This window comes from Hibiscus syriacus, unplaced genomic scaffold (genome assembly GCF_006381635.1).
Source record: "Hibiscus syriacus cultivar Baekdansim isolate YM2019G1 unplaced genomic scaffold, ASM638163v2 tig00110430_pilon, whole genome shotgun sequence".
Taxonomy (NCBI): Eukaryota; Viridiplantae; Streptophyta; class Magnoliopsida; order Malvales; family Malvaceae; genus Hibiscus; species Hibiscus syriacus.
This window is the reverse complement of record NW_024062734.1, coordinates 1,993,341-2,012,989: the sequence shown is the minus strand read 5'-3', so window position 1 is coordinate 2,012,989 and position 19,649 is coordinate 1,993,341. Positions and strand designations below refer to the sequence as shown.

The following is a 19,649-nucleotide window of genomic DNA, read 5'->3' as shown; positions in this document are numbered from 1 at the left end:
AGTTGATCATAACAGGCTTGTGAAAACCAGAGGCAGAGCCCACTGGACCGAATTCTCAAGTCTTAAATCATGAAAGGACATTTACGTAATTGAAAAAATACCATCAATATAATAACCCTCCACCAGAAAACCCTAAATCGATCTGATTAAAACCCTAGAACGCCTCTTCTTTCCTAACGATATTCTCTCATTGTTTGCCTCTTTGAGTAGCCGTGCGAGTGTAATCTGGGTTACGCATTTGGCTTAGTTAGGAGGCAGAGATGGCATCAGGGCTTTTGAGGGGACTCTTGAATTTTTTTCCTTCTTTCTCAATTGTCCCCCAAGCAGCCTTGTACATTTTCATTCTTTTTGCTGGGTGAATGAATGCCTCTCGAATAACCAGATGGTTAGAGTATAATACAACGCCGTTTGGTTCAGACAGGGGCTCACATCAAAACTCGAAACAATTTATTGTCAAGGAACGATTTTCTTCCGCTCCTTTTTCCTAGATTGTTCTCGTATATTCTTTGTTTTCAGGGTTTTTTTTTAAAAAAAAGGAAAGAAAATAAAGCATTATTCCACTATTCGCCATGGGATCACATCGGTTGATTTCATATTTTAATTAAGCCACTCAAATATCCTTTTGCCGTGAATTTAAAGCAAACCACAGCATTTCCCTTTTTTAACAAAATGAAATTAACTTTTTAAATAGAATGTAATACCTTGTTTGAGCATGATCATTATGCGCGTAGTTTTGTCTAATCTTTTCTAAAGTTAAATCAAGGGTAAATTACACGGTTCTTCCTTCAATTTTCTTCTCATTTTTATTTGATCACTAAAATTTTATTTTTCTTTAACTTAATTCCTCAATTTATAAATTGTTTGCACTTATTTTATTAATTTTCTATATAAATAACCTTAATTATAATTATTTACTAATATATATGATACATGAAAAAAATGTTGATGATTTTAATTAATGGGTTAATCAAACTTTTTATCCTTCCTCTTTCATTCTAAAATCAAAGGTTCCTTTTTTTTTATTGCCAATTGGGTTTACTCTTATTCAATTTAGTCCAAACTTTATATGATGAATCTAATTATGCTTACTAATTGATTCATCTTAATTTATATCAAGACTTAAACATTGATTTAAATTTTCAGATCGTTACAATAAATTATAAAAAAATATTAGGGGAAAAATTGAGAATCAATACTCATGCGTAAGAATTGATGAACCACAAGTGGAGATGCTTCATTATCGCAAGCCCATTAAGATTCCTTCTATTAAATTTTATCGGATAATTTACACTCTTAGTGTACTCGCACCATACATAAGAAAAATGAATCTCTTATTTCGAATCTAGAAGCACCTTTAATAGGGTTAGCGTTTAATTTAGTTGGAGAGTATTATTTTATAATTTAATTTTTTTAATCTAGTTGAATGTATAAAATTTGAGTTAAATTATTTAAGTTTTTGTTTAAATTTAATTATAAATATTTATAGGGTAAATTATATAAATAATCTCCTTTACTTTTGGCTTGATTGAATTTGGTCATTAATTCAAAAATTAAGTGGGTTTAGTCTATTACGTTATCGATTTAATATATAATGGTTCCTCGTTACGTGTGATGTGGCAATTAAAATATCCCAAAAAAAACACATCGGTCAACCAATTGTAATACACGTCGTCTCAGAAATTTTCAACGATTAATAATCTTTCTAATGTCACTTAATTTGGTAGATTAAATTAATTAATTGAAAATTGAACTTGGATCAGAGAAATGTAACTGACTGATTCAAGCTAATTGAATTGATCGATTGATTGAACATCCTACTTTTTTAGATATGTTGAGAGTCTGAGAGAAAACATAGTAGTAGAAACCCACCCGACAAAGTAGCTGATCGACCGATCGCTTCCCTCAGTCTATGCGTTTAGAGACGAAGCCAGACACGTCGAAATCCCCTTTCTCCAACGACCATTGCAAGCATTGGCAATGAATCCTCCCTCCGGGGCCGGGCCCAGGGGGTTGCCAGGAGTAACCCGGGCAACCCCGAATCCTTATATTTCAAATAAATTCTTATAGAAAAAAAATTTTATATAACAAAATTGTCTACTTAATGTTAATTTTTTCTAATTTTTTTAATTAATACAAGTATCACCTTTAATATTGTGCAATCCCTAAAAAAATTTATAAGCATTTTTTTGTACAACTTCTGAATTTTTATTCTGGTCCACCCCTGCCTCCCTCCCATTTCTGTTCCACCACAAATCAAGCTCTATCCTCTCATTATATCCAGCCTCGGATTAAGGAAACAACTCATCCTTTCTTCCACTAAAATCCAAACAAATCTACTGTTTCTCACTTGCATTTTCTTTGTCCCCCCCCCCCCGCACTTCTAAAGACTCTCCCCAATTTATTTATCCCTCTAGTTTTTAAGCAGTTGCAGAGGAAACAGTCTTATTAGGGATGATGGAAAACTTCATCACCACAAAACGCTACAACAATCGGCCCTGGTTTGTCTTACTATCCATCTTGACGTCTCCATTTTCTTCACTCTTCTTAACACCTTAAAAATGACCCCACTCTTTCACGAGGTGTCACAGGATCGTCGTACCAAGTAAAGAATGGACAATGAGTATTTTACCCATTTCCATAATTTTTACAAACGAAGAATCTCCTGCATGGATTATCATCTGTCCAAGCAGTTACTAACAATCTCAGCTGGTTGTCCAAGTCAATAAATAGGGACACCACTGCCTTTCATTCTTTTTCTGCCTCTTTTTCTTTTGCTTCTTCTTCTGCCTCCTCTTTTCTTAATGTTTTAGAAAAAGGGCTGTTAAGCGTTTTTAATCCTAGAATTGGCTCTTATAATATATATAAGTGTAAAATAATTTTATATAATGTAAATATTAATGAGTTTTTATTCTCACGTCACCAGGGACGGAATTATATGCAGTCTTAAGGGGGCCATTTTCATGGTTTTAAATAGCGTTCGTGGTCACGTTTTCGGTCGCGTCATGTTTATCACGGTTGCAGACATAACATATATTATTGTGGTCATTGCGGATATTACGATCGTGAATTTTTTAAAATGTCTAAATTAAATTTAATTAAAATAAAATTGTAAAATTTAATTGCATAAATTTATATTACTGAAATTAAAACTAAACTAAATAAAAATTAAAGTTTACATTTTAAACTAGAGATTAAATTATAAATTCTAAAAGTGGGAGGGATCTCAAATTAATATATCATTTAAAATTATATTTTAAAAATTATAAATAAAAAAAGAAATAAATCAACCCTCTCCCTACCTCGACCTTTGCCTCCCCTTCCCCACCTTTCTGGTTTTAACTCCTTCCCCCATCATCTTCTGAAACAAAAATGGTTTTGTCCCCTTCCCCCATCATTGTCTGAAACAAAAATGGTTCTGGCTTTCTGCCTCCCCTTCCTCCTTCCCCCATTATTTTCTGAAAAAAAAACTACGCGCACTAATGTTTTTATTTTGGAATCACGTTGGATAACGGTTGTTGCATTTCGTTATCGGCGCAATCGTCTGTTTCCCGTTAAATTGCGGGCGCAATCGACCGAGATTGGTGTGAATCCGTGACCCACCGCAAAAATCATGAAAACCAGTTTCGGTCGCGTTATATCACGGCCGCTATCACGTTTTCAAAACGCTATTTGATATCTTGGGCCCACTGCCTCCTCCCCCTAATTTTTTTATTATTAAAAAACATATGAGAATAAATATTTATTTAGACATTCAAGTTTTGATTTATTTTGATTTTGCTCATCCCATTTTTTATTGTTAATTATACTTTGCCTGCCTTTATAAAATCCGGGCTTTGTCCTTGCACGTCACTTATGGACGGTGACTTATTATTTTTAATTTGTCACATAATACTTTTGTTAATGGGTTAACGGAAGTTAACAACTGAAGGACTTAAACCGAATGAGATGATAACATAAGGGACCATACCCATTTAATTTTTGAATCGGTGACCAAATTTGGTCATATCGAAAATAAAGAGGACTATTCTTATAGTTTACCCATATTTTTAGTATTATGATACTATTTGATTATAATTTAAACGGTTTTTTATAATCATATATAATACATATATATTTCTTCATGTTTTTTATATGTAATATACATATATCATACAAAGTTGAGGGACTCCACTCAAACTTGAAAACCAATCAACATGTTACTAAAAATTTTGAGTTATTCAAGTTCTATTTTATTACTCAGCTAGAATTTAATTTTTTTTTAATTGAATCGAATTTATAAAAGGGTAAACTACGTAAATGGTTATTATTGTTTGAGTAAGTTTTCATTTTCACCACTGATTCAAAAGTCATAAATCGATCACTAGCATTATCGTTTGTTACAAATTGGTCATTCGACGTTAACAGTCATTAACAGGCATGACGGAAAACACAACTGGCGCGTTAACTGCTTACATGGACTGGGTTGGTTGGGTTAACCACCACATTGGAGACCCAAAAGCCTTCAACGATCAACTCTTCTCCTTAAAAAAAACCAATCCCTGAACTTAATTTAGGTTTTTAATTCATATCTCTATTCTTTAAAAAAATTCTAAAAATTGTAAGAGAAGAGAAACCCTGTGAAGATAGAAGACTCCATTGATGTTCCGCTTTACAAATGTGGATTCCCAGCTAAGCTTTTATTTTATATTTTATTTTCTATCAAACCTAAAAGAAACTTACCATAAAGCATAGCATCGTCCCCCCTTTGTCGTAACCTCCATGTAAGTACGATGGTTTTTCTTTGCTCATTTTTCTCACTACTTTTTATTTCAGACGAATTAAAGAAAGAGAAACGAGTTTATGGAAGAAGAAGAAACGGGTTTATGGAAGAAGAAGAAACGAGTTTATGGAAGAAGAAGAAGAAAATGATTGTCGAAGAATAATGATTCATAATGGTAAATGAAACCCTTGATCCCCTATTAATTAGGGTAAATTACACAGTTGGTCACTAAAGTTTGAGTAAGTTTTCGTTTTCTCGTTAAAATTTCAGAAACGTGGTGGTTAACCTAGTCCATGTAAGCAGTTAACGCGTCAGTTGTGTCTTCTGTCACGCCTCTTAACGGCGAGTGACCAATTTGTAACAAAAGATAATGTTGGTGATCGATTTGTGACTTTTGAAACATCAGTGGTGTAAACAAAAACTTACTCAAACATTATGATCATTTACGTAGTTTACCCTTTATAAAATTACGAGTTGAATCAATTCAAGTTGAATTTTTTTCAAATCAAATCAAGTTGAAAGATAATTTTTTCCAAATCAAATCAAATTTTGCTCAATCCTAATTCTTATACATTAGACTAATGATAACTTCACCCTTAATATAATTAATCTTATGTACCGCAATAATAATATCACTCTCGACCAAATCTTAACGTAACCAAGGAGAGCAGTGAGTCAAAGTGGTCCATGAATGGTGGCATTACAAAATACCAGTAATCAAATTTTGAACAACATGCATGTTTGTCGTCATATTATTCTTACAAACCAAAACTCATCAAAATCACATGGCCAATTGGCAATAAGACCCATAAATCCAAGATTCCATTAAAAAACAAAAACCAAATTTGCATATTTTGGAATACTATTCAACAGTTTAGGCCTACACACGGCAACCCCAACTCACCCACAACTTGCAATGATTCTCAGTATCCAACACATCCTTCCAAGAAACCCAATCACATCATTCTATTTCTAGTAAACTCGTATCACCTCTTTTTATGAGGTAAACTACGTATTTAATTATTCTCACAAATTTATTTTGATCAGTTAATCATTATTTTTTAAATCATATTCAAGATTACATTTGATCTACTTTTATCAATGTTCATTTAAAAATTAACGATAATATTCAGATATTATCATAAGATAATATCAAATCACCATTGAAAACGTAAAAAATTATTAGGTCAATAATTTTATTTTTTAACGGTGGATAACCTAAACTAAACTAAAATGTAACTTTAAATATAATTTTAAAATAATAAATTTTTATTAATATAGGGTAATTACAAATGGAAGTATTTGTTCTAAGGATTCAACCATTTGACATTGAATGCTCAAATATCTTATCGTATTGATACTCAAACCCAAAACTTCTAAGAATGACAATTACTTCTTTAATCATTGAGATAACTTGATTTATACATTTTAAAAGAATAGTTGAATAATAAAAATAAAATTATAAAAATAATTAGGTAACTTAATATATAGTTTATCCTTTAAAAAAACTTTCAGAAATGGTGGACAATTTGTTCTGAGGTGGGACATGAATCAATAACTCTTATCTGTTTGGGTGTGCAATCAATCAGTCATTTTCATTGTTTGTTAAAATATCTTCATTTGATTTTAATTAAGGATATAAAATTCATTTGACAGCTAAATGGGTGGATTTTCCATTTTTGGGGTTGCATTTTGATTTAAAACTCAGCCAAGGCAGATAATTTAATAGGAAAAGGAACTGTCTTTTTGTTTTGAAATTGATACTATAAAAAAGTATACAGTGTTCTTGAAGAAAATAATTTCAAAGACATGTTTATGCACTCTATTTTAGTTTTATTTTGTGTAGGGTTCACCCCCAACAAATAAAAAGATAATATAGTAAAAATATTTAACTCATATAAGGGGTTAAAAAATTGTTTTTTCAATTAGGATAATTGCTATAGTATTCATTAAAAAGTGTTGGAGTCATCCCGACTATTTCTAGAAAACGTCCAATTAAATCGACGAGTTTTGAATAATATAATTTTCGATTTTCAGAATCCCTACTACTGGATTATACGTAACTGAGAAGACGAGTATCTTCATATGTCTTTACGAAGATATCATATCTTGTATCTTTTTAAAGATATCAAGTTATCTAAATAATTTCTTATTGATATTATAGTATTTACATTATATCAATAAATGATTTTTTCACATTCCATATTAAATATTTTTTTATTTAAACCATTATTTAAGCAAATTTGCCCGTATCATCATTTTAATTTTTAAAATATAATCTTAAAATATTACATCGTCACATATAAATAGAATTCAAGTTAAAACGACTTTAATACATATCAAAATTCTATAAAAGAAAATACATATAATAATATATAGGAATCATAAAAAATCTCAAATCTAAATATCAAACGTTATTTTATTATATTTTAATAGTTATAAAATTTTCTCTATTTTCAAATTATGACTTTTAAAAAAAAATAGTTTGACTTTTGATTTTTTTTAAATATTAAAAATAAATTCAAAACCAAAGATTTATGTGAAATCTTTGAAAATTTAAAGAACTAAAATATATCCACTAATTTTATTTTTCTTAGTAAAAGAGGTGCAGCCATGGCAGGAACTATTCCATGAGAATAAATCTAAAATGACAGGCTTAAAGCAATGAAAATCTTGCTAGATTTACCGCCCTCGAGTATTTCCAACTGCGATCAGAATTTGCAGACATTTCACTAGCAAACTCCCACATTGTGAAAACTATACTTGCATGTATGATCAGATCAAGATACAATCAAGTGGCTAAATTAAACACCACAAAAAATATGGATTATCATGGATTTAAATAGAGGATTGTTATTGGAATATCATCTACTATCACTGCAATAGAAATAAATGTAATATAACCGAAAATATGACAACTAAAATTTAAATCATGATCCATATACCCTTTTTATGTACAAAAACAGACATGGAGATCAGTTTATGGTTCTCCAGGAGACATAGCTTTTAAACACCATCATAGAAACCACCAAATGTTATGTGAGCCCTGGTGATTGGAACTCCTCTAACTGCAGAGATTGCTTCATTCAGTTTTGTTGATTGATGAACCACTTGTTTCATCCTCTGCGATCACAAAATTTACTAAAAAATATGGCAAAAGTTTGCTGCAACCTTCATCAGATCAGTTAAAAACATAAAATTTACAGAGTTTCCTGTGGAATTTGATTACCTTTTCATCGGTGTAACGCTGAAACAGCAGTTTCTGGTTCAGTAGGTGTTGTTTTTGCCTCTGTTGAGTTCCGAATATGATGATACAAAAGGTAGCAGCAGCAACCCCGAAGGAGCAAATAGCTCCGATGCCCCTCAAGCTCCATTTCCAAATCCCACCGGAGTTGTCTTCCAAGTTGGCTTTGTTTTCGACCGAGTCCTTGAATTTTGGAGAGCGCATGTTCTGCAAAAACTCACCGTCGTCGTCATCGAAATCAAATGTACCTGCAGCGTCGAGTTGAGGGATGGATCCTTTAGTAGTGGACCTGGGTGAGTCCATTTTGTTGGTCATGTCGACGGATTCATTGTTGTAACTCGGTTTCCTGAAAGAAATCTGTGTCTTCACTTCCCGGTCGCCTTCAACCGATTCGATACCGGCTTCTTTGATCTTCTCCAGGATCATCGACGGCGTAGAACTGAAATCGATAGGTATGCTTTTCGGATCATTAGGAATTCTGGGTTCCAATTGAAATGGCTGGTTTTTGTCAAAATAATCGGCGAGTAAAACGAGATCGGAAACTCGGTTCCCTCCGTGGATTTGCTTCTTCTCGGAATCTTGGTTGATTTCCAGGAATCTGTTGTCGGGCAAGAAAACCCAGTCATCAATATCCATTTCCTGGTGAATCATTTTTAGGGAGGAGGGTTGTTGAATTATTGAATCAGAAAATATGGGTTTTTACATGTGGGATTTCCAGTGATAGAGTGAAAGATTAAACCTTTAAATTCGACATTGATGAGCTTATCCTTGGAAGAGGAAGACAAAGTAAGTATGGCCCACGTAGAGAATACCTTGTCTTACAAGATACTAACACCTGTTTCAGGATCTAGTCGATGGAGAATTATTTTATTTACCCTATATGATACAATCGTCCATGGTCTGGCATCTTCCGTTATTTGATTGTTTTTCCTTTTATTATAATTTCTCTACATTTACTTTTTAATTATTATTTTTAAATTATGCCCATCTTAATTTAATAAAATTGTGTCTTAATTTATAGTTTTTTATTTAATTAATTTCAAGGTTTTTAATTTTAAATTAATAAAAATTATATCTGAATTCTTTTATTTTTGTGATTTATATACTTTTTACCTTAATATAACAAAATTATCTAAATTTAAAAAATAAACACATAATTGCTTTTAGGATTTGTTCTCTCTCTGTTTTTTTCATAGCCACCATTAATCTTTTTTTTTATCTTTTTAATTGACGACATCACTAGTTTTGATACTAGTTGATTGTCGACTGTCAATATTCACCGGGTTTTTTGTTTTTTTATAATAATTTTATCTTTTTGACATATATTTTTATGCTTTTTATAACATACTTTTCTCTGTCTCTATGATACGTTTTAGGTTGTTTAGCCGTTTTTTTAGGGTTGAATTTGACATTGTCACAACTGATTAAGATGATGTTTATTTGTTATCATGATAATCTTCATTGTTTTGGACCTTCTGGTTGAATTTGAATATGCGATTTGCATTAGTGTATAGTATTGTTGGATATATGAACTGCAAAACTACATCGTTAGCATTGACTGGAAATATAAACAGTAATTAAAAGGAATAAATTCGTAAACCATGTCGTGGTAAAAATCACTGCCTTAGAAACGAATTCGCCCCGATGTGTGTAATCGCTGCAGTAGGCAGGCCGTCCCCCGAGGTTAACACGGTCGCTCCGAATTTCGTACACCCGAAACCGGAGTGGATTGCTGGTGGTATTGCTCTTCTGATTGGAAAGCACTCAGAGAGAACTCACAGAGAGAATTGTAGAAAACACTTTTGTAAGTGAATTGTGAATGTTTGAGAGTGAGTTGAGAAGCTGAGCCGACCACGACCACGACCACTACTCGAGCCGTGCCGAGTCGAGACGGACGGACTACGGCGGTGGTGCGCGAGAGTCCCCCTTGTTCTCTATCACTCAACAAGAAAGTGGGAAAGCCAAGCCTTAAATACTATTCCCAATAGTATTTCCAATACTATGTGGGATTAAGCATTACCAACAAGTATTTTGACATCGCTCGATTTTGATTTGCTGTATGTCGGTGGTCTTTCAATATCTTTATTCTCTTTTGTGGTTCACTTACCGATGCAATCAGATTTATTCGTATTTATTTTTGTTCGAGTTTATTTGATTATATTTTTTTAACATTTTTCCTTGTATGGTCATTGATATTAAGTTGCTAGTTTTTTTGTGTAGAAAAATATTATTATTATATGTTTAGTTTACAGTTGTGGTTGTAAAATTTCATTGTAATTTTGATATTTTTTATTTAATAAAATTAGTGGTTTTTAAAAAAATATCTAAATTATATCTCTTTTTTCATCTCGGTGTCTAAATTTTTTTCGATTAATTAAGATGTCTAAAATTATAAATATTATTATTTTAAGTTTCTCGACTCTAATTAACATTAGAAAGTTTCATTAAATGACACATGTTGTATTTATATAATTTTAAAATTTTTATTTAAAATAAAAACTTAAAATTATATATTTTTTAAAAAACTAAAAAAAATCAAATCTAAAAAAAAGCCATAAAACTTCGAAAACCCTGATTCGAATCTCTATATCCACGTCAGTCGCTACAGTTGCCATCGTAAGTGAACACCCATCAACCATCGACGGAACTCATCACTGGCCACCCACTCCCTCATCAGTGCGAGACCACTAGCCACCGTCAACATCGCCGGTCACCAACCTTTGAAGTCATTACATCGCAGCATCCACTCACCACCAGAGCCTTCTCTATTTCGGATAGTATTTACGGTTCTACCTTTTTCTTAGCAATTGGCTTTCATTTTCATGGTTTTCATGCCCTTTATCAATCATTTTTCTTGGTATGTCGCTCCGCGAGCAAGTAGATCCAGGGACGAGCAGAGAGAAAACAAAGTTAGGGGAAATCCTTTATAGACCCATGTCTTTCTTATTCCACTAGCTAGGTCAATAAATCCAAGTCTTTGGGTAGCACTACTAGATCTTCAACAAGGTAGAAATGCTAATATTGGGTAGAAGGGTGACATGGGACAAGGGGAACGAGGGAGCGTGGGACAGTGGGGAAATTGTAGAGGGAGACGGATTAGAGGGAGGGGACGAAGGGGGATTTTTTTTTAATATTTTTAATTAATATTTTATTTTTTAATTTTAAATAAAATTTTCAAAATCATATAAGTATACGCTTTACTGAACATAATGTTTTGACATCAGTCACTATTACACTTAAAATAGTAATATTTGTAACGTTAAATATCTAAATTAATCAAAAAAAAATTATACACTTAATTGAAAAAATAGATATAATTTAAATATTTTTTGTACTAAGCCTTCACTTTTTAAACTAATAGGTAAATTAAAATTAATTAATTTGTCCCCTTTATAGATCATCTTAAATTGATACATTAATCTGACATTAATGATGATAAATATGTGTTTACCAAATTAATATGAAAAGTACCAAACATTCATATTTTTTTTTTCTTTTTAATTTGGTAAAGGAGGATTTAATTTAATAAAAAAAATTCAACTAAGCCGAACCTAACAAATTGTTTCTTCAATAGATACCTTTTTATTTGACATATGAATTTACATTCGAAATAAATTATCATTTCATACCTTTCAGATTAAACTAATTAATCACTAAATCATTGAGAGAGATAGAGAGGAGCATTATCTATTTTGTAGGCATTTTGATTGGGCAAATAATATTATCTGCAACGCTTGTAAGATATAGAGAGCAGTTAAATAAGCTTTTACATTCCATAGATGTGAGGTAAGAAATGTTCCAACAAATAGAGTGATATACACACCAGAAAGAAAGAAGAAAACTGTTCTCAAATATACATGCTACTTGATTTCCTCCCAAAAAACACCTACAACTCAGTCAACAGATTTTGATATCAAGACTATCAATGGGATTTAATAAAAGCATCACCGAAGTTCGTAATGCGCTACCCGATCGATATGCTCCTTCATGTGTTTTAGCTTAGCTCTGAAAAACTCCAAACTAGGATGAGGGTGATGATCTACCCGAAGAAGATTCGCCCAAAGAGACCGATGCCAGTGAAGAAGCCCAAACACGGGCACTCTTGGCACCTTGATGGAAATTCCTGGTTTTGCTCAGCCTCAGTTTCGTCCAAACTCTCCTCACGTCGACCATGTGAAGTGCTCGCACAAACAATTGACCTGTCTCGCCAAATATTTCCAACTTCAAGTGTGGAGCATATGAAACCCAGAAAGCCTTGAGACGAGACATAACTTTAGGGAATATGGATAGAAGCCCTCTGAAACAGAGAAACAATAAGGCAAATGCTAAGTAGGGCTCCCGTTTTACGATCTCCATTGGGGTTTCATTCCACAACTGTATCATGTATTCATTGTCGTCTCCTGATACAACTGATTCGCTTTCAGCAATATATTGAACTGGTTCAAATCCTAAAATGCAGACACTCGTGTTAATAAACTTGGAATTATGCTCAACTCACAAACTAGAGTTTCGTATAAGGAGATACAGTTCAGTTATGCTTCTTAGTACACAGAAAAGCAATTTTTATGTTGCAAGATTTTTTCCAACTAAAGACATAGCTGACATTGCCAATGTCCAGGGTCATCTACTTGATAAGCTAAAGCAGTAAAAGATATATTTTTGGCAGAGAGCAAATACCTGTTGTTTTCTCATAGAATTGTACGATTGAGGGGATGTCTGTTGAACCAAGATATCGTACCCTTGAAGTCTGGTTCACTATTAAAATTGACGGCAAGCTACGAATTCCATACTTTGAAAATATGCTGTGATAGACACATATCAAAGGCATTAGTTATGAAAATTATAATTAAATTTCAACGGTGAGAAAAAAGAATGGTTATTTGATTAATAAGTCTGTTTCACGTATTAATAATCACAAAAGGTATGCCGAGGTAAAGAAGGTTATTCATAAAGAATTTTTTTCAGGCATCGATTAAGGACACATTAAGAAGTACAAAAGAAGCATCACACAGTAAAAATATATATAAACATTCGGTATTTTACTTAAGTAGCAGACATGAGCATCATCATTGGCCAGATGCACAATAGCAAAAAAATATAATTGATCGGAAACTACCCCAAAAGCCATAATTACTTTGTAAGTATTGGACTTTGGATATAGGTCTTTGATTCCACAAGTTACAGTTATACTACATACCATTACCAGACAAATCACTTCAGTTGATATGTGCGCTTGCACGCATGCTTTTTACTTAAGGAAGCTTTCAAGTACATTTGGTCATGGTGCACCAAACAGAGAGGTTCAACACAGGAAACATCAATAATTTAATTAGTTCACAAATACCAATACTTAAAGCAGGATAAGTAGCTGCATACCTCGGTGAAGCTGAAGACTGTTCAACTGCCAGATGCTCTACCTGAGGGAACATGGAACTGAGAGTGTCGAACTTCGGGTACAACTGCGTGAAAATGGGCACCAGGAAGCATAAAAGAGCACAGAAGTGTAACCACTTCTCTGTTTGGAAATCAATGCTCGGTCAAGGAAGCTGCCATCCACCTGCAAGGAAAATTATAAACATGCATATAAGATTATCAGAAGGTTTGTCTCCAAGAAACAGCAAGTTGTGCAAAATATTAATCCTTGAAATACAATCAAATGGCACACTGGTCTGAGCTAATTACTGGAAAGTTGACAAATCTATGAACCATAATTACGATGATTAGAGGATCCTCGGCAAGGCAATTGCACGAGTCCTAGTTATTCACTTAATACTTAAAAATACAAGTTGATGCTCAAGATAATGGTATTCTTTACCAAAATTGTATAGAATTAAAAGAAAACATTTCCCTTTAAGGTAGAACAGAAAAAAGTGGTGAATGCAGAGAAAGAGTTATTTCCTATTCTTGGTTTGCCTTCTGTATTTCTGGCAACATCAAATTCTTTCAGTGTCTATGTCTGAAAAGTTGGTAAAGTTTTCAATAGTTCGGTAGCACATAGAGTTTAGCTAACTAAAGCATCATAAGCCACATAATAATACAACCAAGCAATTCAAGTTAAACACAGTGCTTTGGATGGGTGAATAACACTCAAATGAATCCACATTGGTTGCATCATATAAGAGGGTTAATGTTTTGGGCCAAATCTATGTTAGGAAAGGCCGTTAATTTTGGTTATTTAAATCAAGTCTTAGGTTAAGCTTTTATTTCTTTCCTCAAGTCTTTTAAGTTTTATTTCAGTCTGTTATGCATTTATTTTCCTTTCCTCTATTATGCAATGAGATTGGTCCTTATTTAAAGGGTGTATGAAATAATAAAACCATATGTTTAAATTTATATCAAAAACCTTAAAAGATTTGGCTCTCTTTAACGAGTCCTACGGCTTCAGTCTCCCTTCAATGAGCTGAATCACCAATCCCAAAAACACGGTCATAACAGTTAACTGAAGACACTTGGATGGATATATAATTGCATGACCACTCATTTTCATGGATATATTTATCCTTGATCAGGTGAGGGGATATTGATTGCCTGTATCTCATGTACACTCATTTGGGTTACAATGATCACTTTTTTTGGGCATCAGATATTTCCTATAAACAAACTCTAAAAGAGACAATGTTTGCTGGATTTCCTACTATTAGGTCTGAAAGGGCCAAAACGAGGATAGACAGATTATGATTTGAGCTATGGACATGCATATATGTGTATTAGTGTGCACCAATATATTCTAAAACCATTAGTTCAAGAGCAAAGAGTCCATCCTATGGATTCTTACCATCCTTAGATCTACTGATACGGTAGGTCTATACCTTAACCGAAAGCACAAAGGCAACAGTTTCTGATGAGAGATCGGGATAGTAATTAAGTTTCATATTTAGGGTCATTTAAGCCTAGAAGGAAGTTGGGGATATAAACATCAAATATAAAAAGGTTTACATTCTCAGCCATCCAGCCATATAGATTCTTTTCCAGCCACAATCTAATAATCAACATAATCCTGCCACCATAGAGCTACAAGTACGCGACTAAAGCAAAAACTATCAATGTTTCATATCTTCAATTATAGCCATAGAACACATGGACAACATATTTCACCAATCCGGCTTATTTCCAGCTGATTTGCATAAGGCTTAATCTTAAATCCTAAAATAGAAGATCTTAAGCTGCGTTTCAAGTACGTTCGTCATAGCTGTTGTAGCCTTAAGGACTAGGTTCCCGTGCTTTCAAATACATGATAATGCTACTTCAGTCAAAATGTTCTGGAAGAGAATAAAATAATTCAAAGGCCCTAACCAAGACTGACTAATATTAAAGAATGAATGGCTAATCAATTTTGCAACTTCATTTCTATATTATTTGTTTATTTTGAAATTCAAATTAAATTATATTGCAAGAATCAAATACCCCCATAATGCAACAAAGCCTTTATTCTGATTCTTCAAAATTTTACAATCATGAAAATTCCATAAAATTACCCTGATCATTCATTATAAAAACACAAAAGTTCCTAGAAATTTTCCTTCTTTTTACAAAACTAGGGGGGAAAACATAAATACCAAGAATCCGAAATCAAACAAAAGTAATTAAACCTCAAGAATCCATTTTCCTAAACCAAGTAACAAATCAATCTACAATTAATAAATGAGAATTCCAACAAGATTAAGCTAGAGTTAAACGTACCTTGAGAGGGGGGATTGGAGAAACCGAAGGAGAACACTGAAAATGAAGATTTTTAACGAACACGTCAGCTTCATGCGAACAAATAGAAGAACCCCAAACGCATCTTATTAAACAAAGAGATATAATATAGGAGAACAAAATAATATATGAACCCATTCCTGGGTTTGATTTAAAAAAGAATAAAATAAAATGAAATTCACAACAAGAAGAAGAAGAAGAAAGGGAGCAAAATTGAAGCCCAGAAATTTAGATATAAAAATAAAGGAATATATAGATTAATTTGGGGGGAAATGGAGGTGGAAGCAGGTGGGTGTGGGCTATATTTTTTTTTTTTTGGGAAATGGAGGGTAATCTAATCTAATCACCGCCTGACTGTAAATTTGTTTTTTTCCCTCCTTTAAAGCGTGTCTAAAATTGCTCTGCTTTTGGGGACGGCAAATATTCCGGGGCTTTAGGAATTAAAAGATTTCAACAATTGAATTCAAAAGCTGATCTATATATGGGTAAATTACATTAATGCTCGTCAAATGTTTAAAATTTGCATTGGGATTTTTTTTTTTTGAATTGAAAGAAGCCCAAAACAATAGGTTATGCACGTATACTCTCATCAGTTTGCTGCGTAACAACAACATCTAAAGTTAGGAGGTCTGTTAGCACATCCGGGGGAATCAAAATGAACCAAGTTGTAGTGTTGCCATGAAGCTTGCTTTGCCATCCTATCGGTAATCTTATTTCCATTCCGCTAATCTATTGGATTTTTGTCACTCAGTATCCCGACTGTCAAAGTTTCAGAATTGCGCGGAGCAACGGAATATGGTTGCAGATTGATCTAGTTTCTCCTACTAATTTAACTGCTCTGCTGCAGTCAGACTGGATCCATAGCTTGTGAATGCCCAAGTTTCTTGCAATGAGTAGACCTTCATAAATGCTCCAAAATTCAGCGTGAAGTATCGATGTTGTGCCTACATTCTTTGTGAAACATGTAATCCATTATCCGTTAGAGTTACGGATAACACCACCAATTGAGCCTCGCCCATCAAGTGTCGCAACTGCACCATCCGTGTTCAAGCACATCCATCCTCGGGGTGGTGGAGATCACGTTGGATTTGTCACATGTTGTACCGGAATATAACAGGGACTTTGGAACTATTTGCATAGCATTTTGTCCAGTTATAGCTACTGTGAATTGTAGAATCTATTTTGTAAGTGGCACCCTTAAAATCATAATCATTCTTTACTTCCAAATGTGTCAAATAAGGGCAGTAAAAAAGGAAGACCAATGAGGATTATACTTGAATCTTAATATTTAATTACAACCTTAGATATGCCTCTGGTTCTTCCATAACACTCTTATTTTTTGATTTATTTTTAGTTTAGTTAATCTTTTAGTCAGTTTTGCAGTAATAAATGTCCAACATTTAAAGGTTATCTTCACTATTTGAGATATAAAATGCTTATTTTTATATTATAAAAATTAATTACATATTAAATAAAAAATTCAATACAATTCAATTCAATTCAATTAATAAGAATAAATACTATTTTTTTTTTACAAAAGTAGTCAATTTTATTAGGGAGATGAAATATCTAAAATCACAGTGAATGTTTACAATTATAAACGTAAGTTAACCACATAATTAGACACTTTTATAGAACTATTAACATAAAAATTAACTACTTAAAATTATATAGGGACCATACAAGAAAAAAAAGTTAAAACTCTAACAAAAAACTCAGACAAAATATAGATACAAACACATTTGACATCATCAACAAATGAACTTTACAAGTGGATAAAACTATTGAAAGACCACTGACAAACCACAAATCATAATCGATATAAGTGGAAAAAAAATTATTCACGAACGCAAATCACGTATCCAAATCCAATTCGAGAGTCCAAAGTAGCAAAGATCAACATGATAACAAATAAATGTCATCTTGATCAGTCGTGACAATATCAAATCAAACCCTGAGAAAAAAGATAAACTAAAACAATAACCAAACGACTAAAAACGTATCATAAATGTAGAAAAAATGTGTCATAAAGATAAAAAATTTACCATAAAGATAATTATTAAATGTGATATAAAAAAATAAAAAAATAAAAATATCGATGGTGACAACCATAAAAAAATTTGATGTTATTGTCCATCTATCAAGAAAAAACATCACCTTAAATTTTATTTTTAAAGAAAAAATGACTAGGATTTTTTCTTTTCCACAATTAATAAGCACGATTTTAAAACTTGTAAACGATTTTAAGATTAACCCTTCTTAAAATTTAAAAAATTTATCTCCTGATATAAAATTCTACGTCTCTCTCAACTTTTTCAATCTTTTATTTTACGTCTAATCAACCTATATGTTGGAACAATAAGGAGATCATTACATTGATGTTAGCTGGTTTATTCTTTTCTACCATGTCATAGGTTTTTTTTTTTTGTAAAAAAAGAAATACATTAAATGATCACTACAAATCAAAGAAATAATTGTGGTGTTAATTAAAGAAATAAAGTAATAATTTTGAAATCCTTACATTCATCCCCACCTGAAATTACTCATCACTGATACCTTCGCTCAACCAAAACTAGACACCCACCATCAAATCGAACTTCATTCATTGACCCTCACTTTCCCTACCCAAACGCCAACTACCTTACCCCCTACTTCTCAACCATTATCCTATTTTGACCTCGAAACTAAAAGTCAAGCTACTACATTCATGGTCACAATCAAAAGCTGAAACCCAAATCTACCAATACCGCCTTGACCTTTTAACTAAAACCACCCTACCCCTCTTACTAGTCTCGTTGAACCTTGAACCAACCTACTTGCCCATTACCATACTCATCTCTCCAATCCACCTCAATTAACCCTTAAACAGAAACTAATCCTATCCTTTTTATTGGTCCTATTGAACTCAAGATGTTCATAATTCGAAAATTCTAATGTGTTCATTACGTCCATCTCTATGCGTCACATGAGAGATGAAGATTCTTAAGGTTTAGCTCTAACAACTTCCACCAACTCCCATTTTATTGTCTGTTGTGAAGGTTGAGACTTCATTCTCTACATCATCATTGTCATAGTCAATAGCAATTGAAATTGGCTCTATAAGTAATTTTTTAGACTCATCATCATCTACCTCGTATGTGTCATCAAGCCTAGGTTCAAATGTTTCTTCCTTAATGAAATACTTCGAGATTTCAACTGTCATAAATAACAACTCAATATATATGTTAACAATGACACCAAACGCACTTGTATAACAATGCCTCCCCATAGAATAAGATAGCATCTCAATATATATGTTATATGTTGGTTTTATTGGCATGCTGAAGCTGAAGTCGAATGAGGTAATATATGAATGCCTCTCCATTGAATTTGATGAAACCTCTATGTACGAGTTATACACCATCGTTGAGAGCATTCATTAGTTCAAATCAAAGGCATTTATCGATGAATTTCTACCCATATATGACAGTGATATCCCTTGATTCAAATGTTTCTTCCTTAATGAAATACTTCGAGATTTCAACTGTCATAAATAACAACCATCCTCTAACAATGACACCAAACGCACTTGTGTAACAATGCCTCCCCATAGAATAAGATAGCATCTCAATATATATGTTATATGTTGGTTTTATTGGCATGCTGAAGCTGACGTCGAATGAGGTAATATATGAATGCTTCTCCATTGAATTTGATGAAACCTCTATGTACGAGTCATACACCATCTCAAAGGCATTTATCGATGAATGTCTACTCATATATGACAGTGATATCCCTTGATTCGAACCTTCTAGTAAAATGATTAAACAATACTACCCAAAACATTTTTTGTTTTCATTTTGTCCAACACCATCTTCCTCTTATAAACACCAAACTATCAAATTTCAAACTCAAACTAAAATTGTCAAAGATGATTAGACTAGACTGAAGTGCAAAGACTATGAAAAT

General features: G+C 32.8%; 1 protein-coding gene, 2 non-coding genes and 1 pseudogene across 3 annotated transcripts; 2 read left to right on the top strand and 2 right to left on the bottom strand.

The window, feature by feature from the left end:
• The first annotated feature begins 236 nt into the window (after nt 1–236).
• On the top strand, nt 237–339 carry LOC120125499. The gene has a single exon (XR_005516370.1). It is a non-coding gene; the product is annotated as a small nucleolar RNA U19 (small nucleolar RNA).
• Nucleotides 340–362: 23 nt separating this feature from the next.
• LOC120125500 lies at nt 363–505 on the top strand. Its single transcript, XR_005516371.1, has one exon. It is a non-coding gene; the product is annotated as a small nucleolar RNA snoR138 (small nucleolar RNA).
• A 7,243-nt stretch (nt 506–7,748) lies between these two features.
• On the bottom strand, nt 7,749–8,663 carry LOC120125475. The gene is made up of 2 exons (XM_039143911.1): nt 7,989–8,663; nt 7,749–7,882 (listed from the first exon to the last, which is right to left on the bottom strand). The coding sequence occupies exons 1-2, from the start codon at nt 8,652–8,654 to the stop codon at nt 7,766–7,768; spliced, it is 783 nt and encodes a 260-aa protein (XP_038999842.1). The 5' UTR covers nt 8,655–8,663; the 3' UTR covers nt 7,749–7,765.
• Nucleotides 8,664–11,907: 3,244 nt separating this feature from the next.
• LOC120125474 lies at nt 11,908–15,854 on the bottom strand (annotated as a pseudogene).
• Between the last annotated feature and the right edge of the window lie 3,795 nt (nt 15,855–19,649).